Source organism: Neofelis nebulosa, chromosome 6 (assembly GCF_028018385.1).
Source record: "Neofelis nebulosa isolate mNeoNeb1 chromosome 6, mNeoNeb1.pri, whole genome shotgun sequence".
Classification (NCBI taxonomy): domain Eukaryota; kingdom Metazoa; phylum Chordata; class Mammalia; order Carnivora; family Felidae; genus Neofelis; species Neofelis nebulosa.
The window spans coordinates 43,437,960-43,452,458 of record NC_080787.1 but is presented as its reverse complement, the minus strand read 5'-3'; the positions used below and the strand labels follow the sequence as shown (position 1 = coordinate 43,452,458).

The 14,499-nt window shown below is 56.8% G+C and overlaps 3 protein-coding genes across 4 annotated transcripts in view; 2 read left to right on the top strand and 1 right to left on the bottom strand.

The window, feature by feature from the left end:
* The first annotated feature begins 737 nt into the window (after positions 1-737).
* Positions 738-9,244, top strand: PGC (progastricsin). The gene is made up of 9 exons (XM_058733906.1): positions 738-796; positions 2,750-2,900; positions 3,187-3,304; positions 4,430-4,548; positions 5,028-5,227; positions 6,845-6,967; positions 7,603-7,750; positions 8,161-8,259; positions 8,952-9,244. The coding sequence occupies exons 1-9, from the start codon at positions 738-740 to the stop codon at positions 9,102-9,104; spliced, it is 1,170 nt and encodes a 389-aa protein (XP_058589889.1). The 3' UTR covers positions 9,105-9,244.
* LOC131515401 (basic proline-rich protein-like) lies at positions 955-11,754 on the bottom strand. Its single transcript, XM_058736145.1, has 5 exons — positions 8,991-11,754; positions 8,251-8,406; positions 4,471-4,663; positions 3,196-3,640; positions 955-1,477 (listed from the first exon to the last, which is right to left on the bottom strand). The coding sequence occupies exon 1, from the start codon at positions 11,752-11,754 to the stop codon at positions 10,699-10,701; it is 1,056 nt and encodes a 351-aa protein (XP_058592128.1). The 3' UTR covers positions 955-1,477; positions 3,196-3,640; positions 4,471-4,663; positions 8,251-8,406; positions 8,991-10,698.
* Positions 10,935-14,499, top strand: part of TFEB (transcription factor EB) — a 55,577-nt gene continuing 52,012 nt past the window's right edge. The window contains exon 1 of one of the 2 annotated variants that reach the window (XM_058733901.1): positions 10,935-11,067. The gene's annotated coding sequence lies outside the window, so the exon portion shown is untranslated. Of the gene's footprint in view, positions 11,068-13,466; positions 13,816-14,499 lie in introns of those variants that run through there. The other variant, XM_058733904.1, reaches the window with a different exon arrangement.

Sequence of the window (14,499 nt, the reverse complement as noted above, 5' to 3'; positions counted from 1 at the left end):
TTACCATCATCCCAGGTACCGGCCCCATCATCCCCCAGTCAACCAAATTGCATCCCACGAGGTCTTGGGGCGTGCTGGAAACCAGGACTTGGCCAGACTTCTGAGTGCATCGTGTCCAGACCAGGGATTCTCAACAATTTTGCCCCTTAGGTGGACACTGGGCCATGCCCTGAGGCATTTTTGTTTATCACAACTAGGGTCCTGCTGGTGACAGCCCGTGCATAGAGGTCAGGAATACTGCTAGACGTCTACAGTGCACAGGACAGCCCCCCCCCCCCGCCCGCCCCTAAAAATTATATGTTCCAAAATGGCAATAGTGTTGAGGATGTGAAAACTTGTCTATGGAGGCCCTACGGCCCTCAGTCTACCTGACTCTGGCCCTCCCCCCAAAGTGTGCACATCATGCCACTGTTCCTGGACAAGGAGAAATCCTCACCAGCCCATCTTATGGCAACTCTTATGCACACTTGTTTGGTGTCCTCTGCTTGTATTAAAAAGTGAAGAAGAAGAAAGTGCTTTGTGGCCACCCTCCAAAAGGAAAACGCACAGAAACCACAGACACCCGGAGCACAGGGTGCACTGGGCATTGAGGTCACACTTTTGCCTAGGGCCGGGAGGCAGGGACTGGGCTCGATCCCGGGGGGTATAAAGGCAGAAGGAGTGCTCAGGGCCTTCCCTCCACTGCAACAGTCAACTTGGAGTGGCTCTCCCTCTGTGGCCAGCTGGGAACAAGAACCATGAAGTGGATGGTGGTGGCCTTGGCCAGCCTCCAGCTCTTGGAGGCCGCAGTGGTCAAGTGAGTCTGGGGCCTGGCTGCCGGAGAAGGTGTGTGTTGGGGCGTCCGAGACAGAAGGGGCTACAACCTTTGCCCTCAGGAAACGTCTACAACTGAACCAAAGGAGAGTTTGCCCATTAGATGCCCAGCAAGCCTTTACAACAGACAGACACTGAGCATTCACGGTGAAGAAAGATAGGCTTCTTTACTGGTGTTACACTACTCAGAGAATGGGGCGCTAATGCTGAACGCAGGGTAGGGGGCTGAGAGTCGTGGGTTCTTCTGATGGGTCAGGGATCGGGTCAACTTCAGGACTGATTGACTTGTCTTTCCGGCCCTGGTCTGTCCGGTTTCATCAACTGTGACTGGGTGGTCATTCCCTTCCCTGGTCTGGATCTGCAAAACATCTCAGCAATTTGTGTGAGTGATGCTATCTCTGGTAACAAAAGCAGAGGCCGCACACCTTGTGATTGCGCGGGCTAATTCAGTTCTTGTTCTTTTGGGCTTTGTTTTCATTGTCTTGAGCATCCTGGGGTTTTCCCCTGTAATCTTTAACTTGGGGCCACATGCCTTTCTGCAGACTTAATTCTGTTGGTGGTTGCAGAAGCGCTTTCCCCTCTGATGAGAAAAGAAGGACCCGGCACAGGGTAGTAAGGGTGACTGCTGTCCAAACAGACCCCGGATGGCAGGACTGCTTTCCTCCTGCAGAAAGGAACGATTATTTCTGGATAGGCAGACATTTGCTAAAAATTCCCTTAAGGCCCAAAATTTATAGCGCAGATGGCACAATCATTGAAGCAGAAACAGCGGTAAGGTGATGTCTACGTGCCAGGTAAGGTGTCAGAAGAAAGGGAGGAGGAGGTGTGGCGTCCAGGACCTCCAGAGCGCTCCCGGCCTGCACACTGCTTGCTATGTGACCCTTAAAGACTGATGCCTCCAGCTCCTCTGAGAAATCTGTTTGCAATATGCAAATTCTGTCGAGATGGTGAGCCAAGCAATCGTCAGTTTTCACAGCTCAATGTGAATGGCTGTAGCTAAGAATTTCGGAAGAATGAGGGGTCCTGACGGAATGGGGATTCAGATGGGGAAAGAAAAGAAAGAAGCAGCACTTCTGGAGTCTGGAACGAGCCTGGGTGGACCCACAGAGGCCCCTTATGTAATGACAGCAAGCTGGTCTTGGAGGAGGACAGCCAAGGGGATGGGGGCAGAAGCCCAGAACTCAGAAGTTCCAATTCCAGAGCTGATCTGGGCCCCAGACCACCCAGACCAACTTCCGCATTGCCTGGTGTCTGGAGAAGAGCAGTGATGAGCCCCAGACTAGGGGATTAGCAGTGTGGGCAGACCTGGGACCCTGCCTTCTGAGTCCCAGTCTAGTGCTGTCCCCTCTACCCATGCTCTGTCACATCAGCCGGGGTCAGGTGCCTGAGGACCACCATAGCAGAGGATCTGGTGGGAGCTCTGCCATCTCTGAAATCTTTCTTATAAATGCACATATCCTGGGCTGCCTGGCTGGCGTACTCAGTAGAGCACGCAACTCTTGATCTCGGGGTCCTGAATTCAAGCCCTACGTTGCACGTAGAGCTTACATAAAAGACAATGCGTATATCCTGCCAAGGGTAATGGCCGAAGTCCCCTCCCCTTTCTGGGAAGGAATTTATGGGATACCTGAGAACAGAGGGCCAGGGAAGGATGAGGAGACTTGAGATGAGATGTGGGCAGGCATGAGTGGAGGTATTTGTTTTCTGAATCTTGGAGCAAGTCCTGAGAAGATTTTTGAAAGAAGAGAGGGAGAGGCAAAGAGGGAGGCAGAGGGAGAAAGAGACAGAGACAGAGAGAAAGGGCCAGAGGAGCAGGGAGTCTGGAGCATGTGGCTGGAGATGGAGAGGCGGGTGGGTGGGGGGGAGAAGGGACTGGGACCATCAGAGGTGCTGTAGGAATGAGGGAGGCCCCGTCCTGACCCCAGTCCCTCTGCAGAGTCCCCCTGAGCAAACGAGAGTCCATCTGGGAGACCATGAGGGAGAAGGGCTTACTGGGGGAGTTCCTGAGGAACCCCAAGCACGACCCTGTGCAGAAGTACCACTTTGGCAACCTCGATGCCGTCTACGAGCCCCTGGCCTTCCTGGATGTGAGTCCTGACGCCCTCCCTGGGGCTCCCTCTCTCTACCGGCAAAGTCTGAGGCCAGGCCCTGGGGGTGTGCTGCACCATCTACTTTGCACCCTCCCATCAAGCCCCTGGGGCCTGTGAGACTGGCCTGAAGGGCTCTGAGTTCTGGGAAAGTACGGGAGCTAGGCTCGGGCCTCTCCCTCTGGTGTGGGTTATAGGGCAGGGGCTCTGTCCATGGAGGTCTGGCTGAGCCTGAGGGTCCCTGGATCCCTCCAGAGCTAAGAGCCTGCCCCATGGCCCCCCCCAGAGTCTCTACCTTGGTGAGATCAGCATTGGGACTCCTCTGCAGAACTTCCTTGTCCTTTTTGATACTGGTTCCTCCAGCCTGTGGGTGCCCTCTGTCCACTGCCAGAGCCAGGCCTGTGGTAAGTGCTGGGCTTGCAAGGACAGGTGGCTGGTGAGGGACTGTGAGGCCGGGGCACTTCAATCCTGAGAGTCAGGGACTTCGCCAGGATCAAGGGGCATGTGCAAGACAGAGAGGAGAAGAGGCCGGCCGTGGAGCTGGGTGATTACTTTGCCTTCCCTCTTACCCACACGTGTTCCTTCACCTGCTCCAGCCTGACCCTTCTGGTCGGTCCGGCCCACTTCTCTCTGCTCGATTCTGTTCACTGCAGACAAGGCCATTCCCTCCCAGCAGCATCTACAACATTCTTTCTCTTCCACTCTCTCCACTCTTCACGAAGTTCTCATTGAGAGTCTCCCTAGACACATGGGACAACAGTATAGGATATGGTCCCTGTATTGTAGTTGTATTTCTTTTTTTTTAAATGTTTTTATTTATTTATTTTGAGAGAGAGAGAGAGAGAGAGAGAGAGAGAGAGAGAGAGAGAGAGATCATGCATTCAGGGGAGGGGCAGAGAGAGAGGGAGGGAGAGGATCCTAAGCAGGCTCCACACTGTCAGTGCAGAGCCCGACCCCCGGGCTTGATAGCACGAACCGTGAGCTCATGACCTGAGCGAAAATCAAGAGCCGGATGCTCAACCAACTGAGCCACCCGGGCACCCCCTTGCAGTTGTATTTCAAGACAGGCCAGGTTCCCCTCCTTAAGGCTGCCCTGGTCCCTGCCAGAGCTTTGGGGTTTGGGTCCTGACACTTTTTCTCCCAAGAATGCCTCGTCGGCCTTGTTCCTAATCTCTCAGCTTCCTGGTATGACCAGTTTCTTGATGGGGCGAGGGTGGGGGGAGTGCGGGCATGCCCTGGGGTTCACCTGCTCCTACAGCTGATGGGGGTGGGGTGGGGATATAAAGGGAACCAGGGAGGTGGAGAGGGATTCTATGCATCCTGCCCCGGAGGGTCACGGTCAAAGGGCACGCCAAGAGTCTGTAAATCAGAGGGGCTTTGAGGCCAATGCTGGGAACCCCCTTGGCTGGCCACCCCTTGACTCCGTGGCCACGGATGCTGAGGCCCCAGGATGTGAGCACAGGCTGGGACATAGGTGGACCTCCCTCCCCCTGCCAGCCTGCCTCCCCAAACCCTCCCTCCCACTGCAGCCGGTCACTCCCACTTCAACTCCAACGCGTCCTCTACTTACTCCAGCAACGGGCAGATCTTCTCCGTGCGATACGGCAGTGGCGGCCTCCGCGGCATCTACGGCTATGACACTCTAAGGGTGAGCCACGTGGCAGGCTGCTCCCTGCCCCGGGACGTGGGGACTGTCCCTGGGGCTCTGAGCCGGGTTGGAACCTCACAGACCTCACCGTCTCATGGGAGGTCAGACGGAGATGCTGGAAAATATGGGAAAACTCCTAGTGCTTTACTTAGTACAGGCTGGGAAATCAGTACCCCCCAGGGCTCCTTCGTGCAGTCACCCGGCCCTCCCTGACTGCATCATGTGCCAGGCACCCAGGACACCTGGTCCTCTCCTTAAGAGGCTTAAAGCTGGGGGAAGATGAAGGGCGGGGGCGGGGGGGGGTGGCGGCAGGGCTCAGTGAGGCCGTTTGAGAGTGAAAGTGGTTCTTGTGAGACCTGTCAAGAAGACAAGGGGCAAAGGCGATAGAGGGATGCTCAAGGAAGCCTCTGCGGGGGGAAGGTTTGGGGGAGGTGGGTAGAGTTACACTTATTACCTCTCATCCCCCGCGCCCCCTCCAGGTCCAGAGCATCCAGGTTCCCAACCAACAGTTTGGCCTCAGTGAGCTTGAGCCAAGTCCCTATTTCCTCCATGCAAAGTTTGATGGCATCATGGGCCTGGCCTTCCCTTCCCTGGCAGAGGGTAGGACCACCACCCCCCTGCAGGGCATGCTGCGGGCAGGCGTCCTCTCCAGCCCAGTCTTCAGCTTCTACCTGGGCAGGTAAGAAGCTGCTTGCGTGTCCTTAGTTCCCAGGCAACTCCCTCCGTTTTCCCCCAGACCCTGGAAAAGGGTGAGGCTCAATGCTTTGGGGTTTGGAGGGCTCCCATCAGGGAATGGCTCCAGCTACTCCCATGTCTAGCATTTTCTTTCTGGGGTTCTTAACATTGATTTTTGAGAGACAGAGCGAGACAGAGCACGAGTGGGGGAGTGGTAGAGAGAGAGTGGGGATTCAGAATCCGAAGGAGGCTCCAGGCTTCGAGCTGTCCGCACAGAGCCAGATGTGGGGCTCGAACTCACAGACCGCGAAATCATGACCTGAGCCGAAGTCGTCCGCCTAACTGACTGAGCCACCCAGGCGCCCCTTCTTCCTGGGCTTCTGAACTGTCCCTCACTCCACACCCTTTCCCCCATCCCTGCGTCTGTCCCCAGCCCACTCTGACTTTTCTTTGCATCTCTAGTCCAGGTCAGAATCTTTCCCTCTTCTGGGTGAACTTAGCTTTGAGTGTGGCTGCTGATTCTTGATACATCTTGGATTTACCTGCTGCCCAGAGCCTCCATTAGCTCATTGCCTTCTGAGCCAATATTTTCTACCTGGACACTTCTTTTGTATAATAATCAATGGCCTCATCTCCTTTGATCTATTGTTCTAGCCACGTCCTGGAGCCTTCTGGTCTACCTTCATCATTTGCCCCTGACAAGTTGTTTTCCTCACAACACACAAGCGATGGCCCAGGAGCCAGAGGGTGGGGGCAGGGGTGAGTGGCCTGGAATGGACTTTCCTTCTTTTCCTCTCCAGAGCTAGTCAGCCACCTTCTGGAGATAGTCAGCATCTGCTATCTGGGGGTTAATCGCTTGACTCTGACTTTCAACATTACTCTGTTTCTAATGTTGTGGACTTTAACTCTCTACCTCTGATTACAATTAGCTTTGAGTTTAGCCCTTAGGAACTCTGTCCAATTCCACACTCAGGTTCAACCACCAGGGGAGGCTGAAACACACATGAAAAATCCTCCCTTCCTCTCTGCTGAGGACCCACCTCCCTCCGGTCCCAGTAGAAAAATGACAAGTGGGGCTCAGTGTCAGGCTCCCACTGACATATGACACCAAGCAGCAAGAAGCGGAAGGGACAGGAGAAGGGCATGTGGGGTGGGGGGTAGGGGGGTGCACAGGGAACCTATACAACCAGTGGCTTTCCCTGAAGCAGGGCCTTGTGGGGCAGCGGTATCTGGAACCCGAGGCATGGGAATGCTGAGGGGCTCAGCTTGGAGCTACAGTCAAAAAGGGGGACAAAAATCCCTTCCCTCAGGCTTCCACGGTGTGAGGGGTAGACACAGCGTGGGGAGTCCCATTGTGACGGGCAGACACAGCCCTGCCTTCGGGGAGTCTGATGGGGGAGACAGAGCCAATCTCAGGGAGCCCCAGTCTGAGGGAAGAGACACAGCCATGCTGTCAGGGAGCCCTAATCTGAGGGGGAGACACAGACCCGCCTCGGGGACCGCCCCCCCCCACCAGCCTGCAGCCAGGGCAGGACCTCTATTTCCCTCTGAGAGTGATTACTCAGTAGGAAATCTTTTCCATAGTCATTCCCTGACTCACTCTTCTCCTTGCCTTCTGCAGACAGATGAACCCTCAGAAAGGAGCAGTTCTTATATTCGGGGGGATCGACCACAGCCTGCACAGGGGTCCGATCTACTGGGCCCCCGTCACCCAGGAGCGCTACTGGCAGATTGGCTTTGAGGAGTGAGTCTATGGTGGGGTCCCAGGCACGTGGGCAGGCTTTGAGGCGTTTCATGTCACACATACACACACACACACACACACACACACACACACACACACACACACACACAAATACACAGAGATGGACACACACAGGAAGGTACTGCTGGCAGGTGGGGATAGAGGACCTCTGAGGCTACAAAGCTACAGCTGTCCTCTGCTGGAGATTGAAGGTCCAGCTCAGCCTGGAAAAACGGGGTGGGGTGGAGACGACATACGGGGTAGGTCTTAGAATTCCAAACATAGACCCTGTGGTCCAACACTATGTGCTTAGAGATTAGAAACTGGGATGTATGTGGGGGGATCAATGTGCTCAACGTACTCACAAAGAATCAGTGACCCCGGCTTTCAGTGTTTCTAGAACCTTCCTTGGAACTGGTAAGAAAGACATTCCATGACCCGTTAGGTGGCTTTGGGTAGAGTCTGGTATGGTGTAAGTCAGGGGGATGGCTGGATTGACCTCTGCAGAGTCCTACCTTTCTGAGGTGCACCTTGATTCTACGGCTGTAGCTGTCTGTCCCTCAGTGGTGGGGAAAGCCCACTTCCCAGCTGCCCTGAGCTGGGGGTGCTGAGGGGGTTTGTCTCCTCACCTTCAGGTTCCTCATTGGTGGCCATGCCACTGGCTGGTGCTCCCAGGGCTGCGAGGCCATTGTGGACACAGGCACATCTCTGCTCACGGTTCCCCAGCAGTACCTGAGTTACCTTCTGCAGGCTACAGGGGCCCAGGCGGACCAGTATGGACAGGTGCGTCTGGTGGAGACATCCCCCTTCTTTTAGAGAGACCCTCCAGGAGGCATTTATGATCTTCCTCCGGCACAGGAATAGCCCGGCTTTTGGCCTCCATGTTTCTAGCTGCCCCGAAGCACTGGAGATGGGGGGCTCTGGGATGCCTGGGGCTGTGGGCCCGGAGGCGGATTCAGCGGGGGCTGGCACCTTGTCCTGAGGGGACATGAGGAGGTTACTACTCAGCAAAAGTTCCTTGGAGCTTCAGCCCCTCAAAGGAAACTGGTTCAACACTTGCCAGGCTTGGGAGTAAGAGCAAGAGAGCTGGACTGTGGGGCCGAGTGGGGGAGGGGGGCCGGGGTGGCTGAGGTGGGGCTGGCAGGTCCTCTGATGTGGATGATGAGACCCTTGGGCCCTGTTCCTCTCTGCAGTTTATGGTGGACTGTAACAACGTCCAGAGCCTGCCCACCTTGACCTTCCTCATCAATCGTGTGCAGTTCTCCCTGCCATATTCCTCGTACCTCTTCAGAGTAAGTCTGCAGGGATGTGACTGGGTGTGAGGAGGGGCTGGGAGCCGGAAGCGCTGGGTCTCCTCACCATGTGCCATTTCCCAGCTCCTGGCAATGCTGCCTCACGTTGTCCACCCACCGATTCCAAACCCCTTCTCGGGCACGAGGCTGTGACACAGAAGAGTGTCATCTGTTATTTATTATTATTATTAATCAGTGTGGAGGGGCACTGGGTTGTTTGTGGCGCACTAGCTAGGGTCAGCCCTGTTTGCCTACGCTGTCCCACCGGAGTGTCACAGCATTCAAGGAGGGAGGCGCTAATTTCTATTTTACAAGTGAAAACTTGGAGGTTCAGAGAGGGTAAGACACTGACACAAGGCTCCACAGCCAGTCAGCATGAAGCTAGGTTTGGAAGCCAAGTTGGGCTGGCTTCAAGGCTTTGCCAACCAGGCTGACCTACTCCAAATGGGGAGCAAAAGAGAGGTGGAGGGGAACCTGGGGAGAGGAGACTATAGATGGTTACCGCAGTGTGCATTTACCCATTCCAGACCTCTCTCCCACCGCCCCAGCTCTGGGGGCTCAGTTGGCCTGTGAGCCCTCAAGGGCAGAACGTCTGGCTCACTCATTTCTGCGTTTGTGCTCCCGGCCTGGGGCTCAGGGCTGAGCAGGGCTCTGTCCATGCATGAGTGAATGTGTGCTACCCTTCTGTGCAGGGAAATGACATTTGTGCCATTAGAGTCCAGGCCACCTACGTGCCCTCTAGCAGTGGCCAGCCCCTGTGGATCCTCGGGGACGTCTTCCTCAGGTCCTACTATTCCATCTTCGACATTGGCAACAAGAGAGTGGGCTTTGCTGTTGCCGCCTAGACTGAGTGCCTGGACGCCTGGGCTCCCTTCTTCCTCTAGATCCCCTACCCCGAGCTTCTCTGTGTGCTTCTTCTCTGGACTCAGCCTTCTTTTTTTAGATTTTGGGTTTTCTCTCATAATAAATAGTTCTTTTCCATGTTGGCCAGTGTGTTGTTTTTAGAGGGCAGTTGTGGCCTGTAAGGCAGCTCCTATCACAAGAATGGGGGGGGGTGGGGTGAAGAGTGGGAGTCAGGGGTAGATTTGCCTCTACTGGACTGTGTTCTCCCTGAGTGGCTAGGAGGTTTGTGGTGGCCGGGGGTGGGAGGGGGGAGGAGGGTTACTGAGATTCTAAGAGGGATGGGGCATGAGGTAGGGCTCGGGGAATGGTCCCTCTACCCCTCAGAGCTTGGAGTCTCTTCACAGCTTGTCTCTGGAGAGAGAAGACAGTGGTAGTGACATTGAAGCAGGGCATTCCTTTGTGATGGGTCAAGGGGCCCTACCCCAACCACCCAAAATGCTCTGCTGACTTAATTGACCGAATGACCACCAGAATCACCCCAGGCAAGTTTTCTAGCACTGTGACTGGGGTTTCCAATGCATCCCACACCTAGGCCTTTGGCTCCTCACCTGTGATCAGGTTTGCACTGGGAGTTTCTGAGAGATGCTGGATGCCTGTGTGCACTCGTGGCAATCATGGGTCCTTCCGGGAGGAGGGTGATGTTACCAGAACCTGTTTCCAAGAGGGCCTCAGAAGGTCTGGGTTGAGTGAAACTGATCATATTTACACCTAGACCCTTACGCCCCGGGGTCTGTTTGAAGAAGGGCTGGCCCTTAATTGTGGACAAGAGCAATAGCTACTTGGAATCACCGGGAAATCAAGCCCATTTGTTGTAACGAAGTGAACAAGGGAAGATGTTTTCTTCCTCTAGATTTCATTCCTGTTCTCCTTAGGAGCCACCCGTCAAAGACCCACAGATCTGGGGCTACGTGGTACTGGGCAGAGGAGGAAGTGGGGAAAGCAGAGAAGGGTAGCTCAGAGCTATGTAACTTCCAACAGGGGAATGACATGAAGTAGATCTGCAAAATGTTTCCCTGTAGCATGGTGGTGGGGGTCACCAGCCAGGTAGGACTGATGAGGCTTGAGGAGGGGTATAATTGGAAAACTCACAATGGGAGGGAGGGAGGCTCCTTGGACATATTTTTCCATGCTGTCCTTGATCAGCCTGACCCCAGCCTTGTCCCTTATGTTCAGGTGCAGGGGTGAAAGCACGAGATCCAAGTCTGGCATTCCACTCCCAAACATGAGGGAAACTGAGGTTTGCCATGCAGTAGTTTCTATAGCAACAGCATACTATCTGGGACCCTATATCCTTCCTAGACTCCAGGCAAGACAGCCTCCTGCAGGCCTCTCCTTGGGGTCAGAGAGGCCACAAGGTGTACATAGGGAGCTGGAGTGCGTGGCATCACTGACTGAGAAGAGAAAAAAACTTGCAAAAGGGGCAGAAACGAAGTGCGACATAAGTTCCAAGTTAAATGCCAAGTCCCCGTACCCAGGCCAGGGCCCGCAGAGTGGGACTACAAATCCCGGCGTGCCTGGCAGAACCGACGGGAGGGACTACATTTCCCCGCGGGCGCCGCGGTAGGCCCTCGAGGGGCGGAGCAGGGCGGGGCGGGACCGCGGGGGGCGTGTGCTGCCCTCTGCCGGGCGCGGCGGGAAGTGGGTGCGGATTGACAGTGGGAGCCCTGGCGCCGGGCGCGGGGCTCGGTGACAGCGGAGGCGGCGGCCGCGGGCTGGACATAGGGAGCGGCGGCGGCGCCGACGGCAGCGTGAAAGGGCGGGCAGGGCGGGCCTTCCCGGTGGCGCGGAGCCGGAGGAGTCCGGGAGGGGGCGGCAGGCGCAGCTCGCGGGCCGGACACCTGAACTTGGGACAAGTTGCCGGAGCCGCGGGGGACAGGCGGCGGACGGATTGACCTTCAGAGATAGGTGAGAGGGACCGAGGGCCAAAGGGTGAGCGGAAGGCTGGGAACCCCGGACCCAGGCTCCCCCGCCCTGATTCTGTGGGTCCGGGAGACAGGTGGGTGGATGGGGGTGCCGGCTGAAGAGGGGACAGGGAGTGTGTGCGCCGCGCCGCCACCCGCCCCGCTGTCCGTCTAGCCCGAGACGTTGGGCACATGGCCGGAGCGGCGCTGCCCGCCGAGCCCAGGAACTCCTCCGGCCCCTCACTGCAGGCCCGGGCCGGGGGCGGCTTCTCTGCGACCTTATGTAACCAGGCGGGAGGGGCCGGGGCGGGCATGGGCCTTCCCGGCTCCGGAGCTGGGAGTCGAAGGGGCGGGAGGCGTGGGAGTGAACTTGCAACAAGTTTGAGGGACGTGTGGGCCTTGCGCCTACTCCTTCTCCACCGGAGGCGGTTGGGGCGGGTGGTACGGGGGACGGCGCCGGAGGCCCGGGAGGTGTGCGGGGGCCGAGTCTGGCCCGGCCAGGCCCAACCTGGATGGTCCGGGGGAGTGGGAGGGCCGGGGCGGCGCCACGCCCCCGGGCTGGAGGGGGGCGGGTGGAAGTACCGTCCTCCCCACCCCCCTTCCCGTCCCTTCTCCCTCGGTGTCTTGAAGAAGCCGCCGCTGCCCGCGTCCCCTGGTATCCCTGAGCTCTGTCTTTTTCTCCTCCTTGCATTATTCCCCGACCTGTGGGAGCCCCAAGCCCAGAGCTCGCCCTCCGCGCGCCCCTCTTTTTACTTTCCCGGGAGCTCCCGGCCATCTGCCCGTCCCCGAGTACCCCCCACCTTCTAGGTCCCGAATCCCGGAAAACACGCCCCCTTCCCCTTATTCCCTTAGTTCGCACCGCCCAACCCCATGCTGCCCCGCCCCCTAAGTCCGCGCTCAGTCTTCTCCCCACCTCCCCGAACCCGGGTCAGCTACGCGGGCGCCGCGCGTGCACTTCCCTCCTTGAAGGGAGAGGGTTGATGTCAGCTCCGTTCCCGCCCCTTGGCCCCTTCTCGGCCAGGGGTTCTGGCTTCACGCACGGCTGCCCCGAGCTGCTCCGGTTTGCGCGAGCAGGTTCGCGCCGCAGCCGCCTGGCGTGCCCCAGCCCCGCGCACAGGGGGGAAGAAGGGAGGGCGCCCGGGGCGGGGCTCGTCTGCACGCGCGTCCGCACTGCCCGGAGCTGCCCTCCCCGCTCTCTGGCGGCCGCTCACCGCGGAGCCCTTCCCATCACAGTCCACTCCAGCCGGGAGTCTCTCGCCCGTCTGTTCTGGGGACTGTTCGGCACGAACGGTTTCGGACTGGCGTTGAATGCGGTGTTTTCTTTGGCTTTGCGTCCGCTGGAGAAGTGTTAACTGCAGCCCAGACCCCACCCTGAGTGAGGGGGTCTTAGTTGAGCAGGGAAGGGGCAAGGCCGATGCAGGCCCTTAGTGATACTTATCCGATGTGGGCTCGGGCCCCTGCACCCTCCCGTCCAAGATTCCACTGGCCCAAGACCTGGCAATTCTTGGGGTGGGGGGAGGAGGTAGCTCTGGTTTCCTCTTGGGCGGCCAGATGCGGTTGGCTCAGATCAGAACGTAGTTCTTGGCTCCTTAGCCTGTTCGCGCTGAGGCTTTCTCCGTGCCCAGCCTGGTAGACAGCCTCTAGGCCCTGCCCTCAGGCAGATCACAGTCTGGGGGAGAGATGCCAGCGATATAGGCCAGTCTTAGACACAGTGGAGGGGAGAGTCCTGTGTGGTAGTCTGCTGGTATGCTGGTGCCATGCCTCAGTTTACCCAGTCATGGGTAAAAGCAATTTACTTGGCCACCCTCTTTCTGCCTGGCCTCCCCCCCCCCCCCGCCCCCGGCTGCTGGGGTGGAAGAACTGGGAACCAGAAAGTGTAAATGAAGTGCCATTTGGGTGACTCTGTGCTGGCTTCTCTGGAAGGGGGCCAACGTTACTTACAGTTTACAAGGCCTGTTACAGCTACAGTGCTATTTTGCCCTCTGCGAGGTGCAGACAAATCAGAATCCTATTCCAGCTCCCACGGAAGTGGTGCAGGGCATGGGGCAGGGGACATCCCCTCAGGTGAACACTACATTCATGGAAAACTAGCCGGGCTTCCGAGGGCTGATGGCAGGGTGACTCACAGTCACAGTCACAGGGGGTGGGCTAGGGCAGGCAGGAGCCCATCCAGGGGCCTGGGATGCTGGGATACCCAATGCCCACCTCCATTGCCATTGAGGCCCCCTTTCAGCCTCCCACCCTTCAGGCCTGGCTGTCCTTTGAGGGTCTGGCTTCTGGCCCTGATTCCTCTTGGAGCTTTGTTTATGGCTGTAATTGTATCATTAGCTGGAGTTTATAGAGTTACTTAGCACCTGCCCCCACAGGGAGTGGCTCAGCCACCCCCTGGCTTCTGTCTCTTCCTTTTCAAAGTCAACTTGGTTTCTGCCGGCAGCAGGCAGCAGGGGGGTTCCCCAACCGCAGCTGGCATGAAAGCCAGGTTGGGCCTTTGTCCTAGGGATGGAGGGCAGTCAGCACTTGGGGCCCAGCTTGGGGCTGCCCTGGAGATGACCGTGGAAATTGGGTTGACCTCCTCTGCTCCAGAGGGAGGGAGTTCAGGATTTCCAGTGCTGCCAGAAGTATCCACGTCCCAGGATGCAGCAAGTGCATATGCATGTAAGGTGTATATCCTCATCTGAAAAAAGAGAGAGACAAACACATGCTCCTTCTGGGCTCTTGTGAGGATTCAGGGTGGAGCAGTGCCTGGTACATGGTGAGTCCATAGGGTTGCTGTGTGTTCCATTGTGGGTGAGTGAGATTGATACGAGTTTTGTGGTTATGAGATTCTAGGTATCTAGATACATGTGTACAGATGAATTGTGTACGTGTGTGTCTATGAGAGTATCACATGATATTATATTAGAATATTCATCTTGTCTCTATGCTCTAATAGAACAATATCCTAATAAAGTTATAAACAATAGTTGCCAACATTTATATTGTGTGTTTGCTCTTTGGAACGAAGTAGGGATGATTGTTTTCATTACATAGATTCAGAGAAGTTAAGCAAGTTGCCTGAAGTCACACAGCTTCAGAGTGGTAGAGATTCTAACCTGGGCCCAAGTGACTCCAAAATCCATGTTCTCAATCTCTAAAGAAGACCACTTCAGGGTTTCTTAGGCGTTCTGTCCGAAAAGGTGGGCAGAGGGTGGTCTGTCAACCTTCTCTTCCCCAACAGGGTGTCCTGCTCTGAGCAGGGGTGGGAGCTTGCTGAGGCCTCTGCCCCAGGACTGCACCTGTCTCCCGGCAGTGCTGCTGAGCTGCTGACACAGGTGACCAGAGTTCTGTGCCGAGAGCTCTCCCGACCCGCCCGGGGAGAGGAGTTCAGACCAGGCTTCCTGGGTCTCCTTGGTAACCTCACACATTAACTTACAGCAAAGCCCTCACTAGGCACGTG

Excerpts from the sequence above, each read along its gene's own strand:
- PGC (XM_058733906.1), top strand. The coding sequence starts at position 738 with ATGAAGTGGATGGTGGTGGCCTTGGCCAGCCTCCAGCTCTTGGAGGCC. Across the intron at positions 6,968-7,602 it reads TGGCAGATTGGCTTTGAGGA|GTTCCTCATTGGTGGCCATG; the intron begins GTGAGTCTATGG and ends CCTCACCTTCAG. Across the intron at positions 7,751-8,160 it reads AGGCGGACCAGTATGGACAG|TTTATGGTGGACTGTAACAA; the intron begins GTGCGTCTGGTG and ends TCCTCTCTGCAG.
- LOC131515401 (XM_058736145.1), bottom strand. The coding sequence starts at position 11,754 with ATGCAAGGAGGAGAAAAAGACAGAGCTCAGGGATACCAGGGGACGCGG.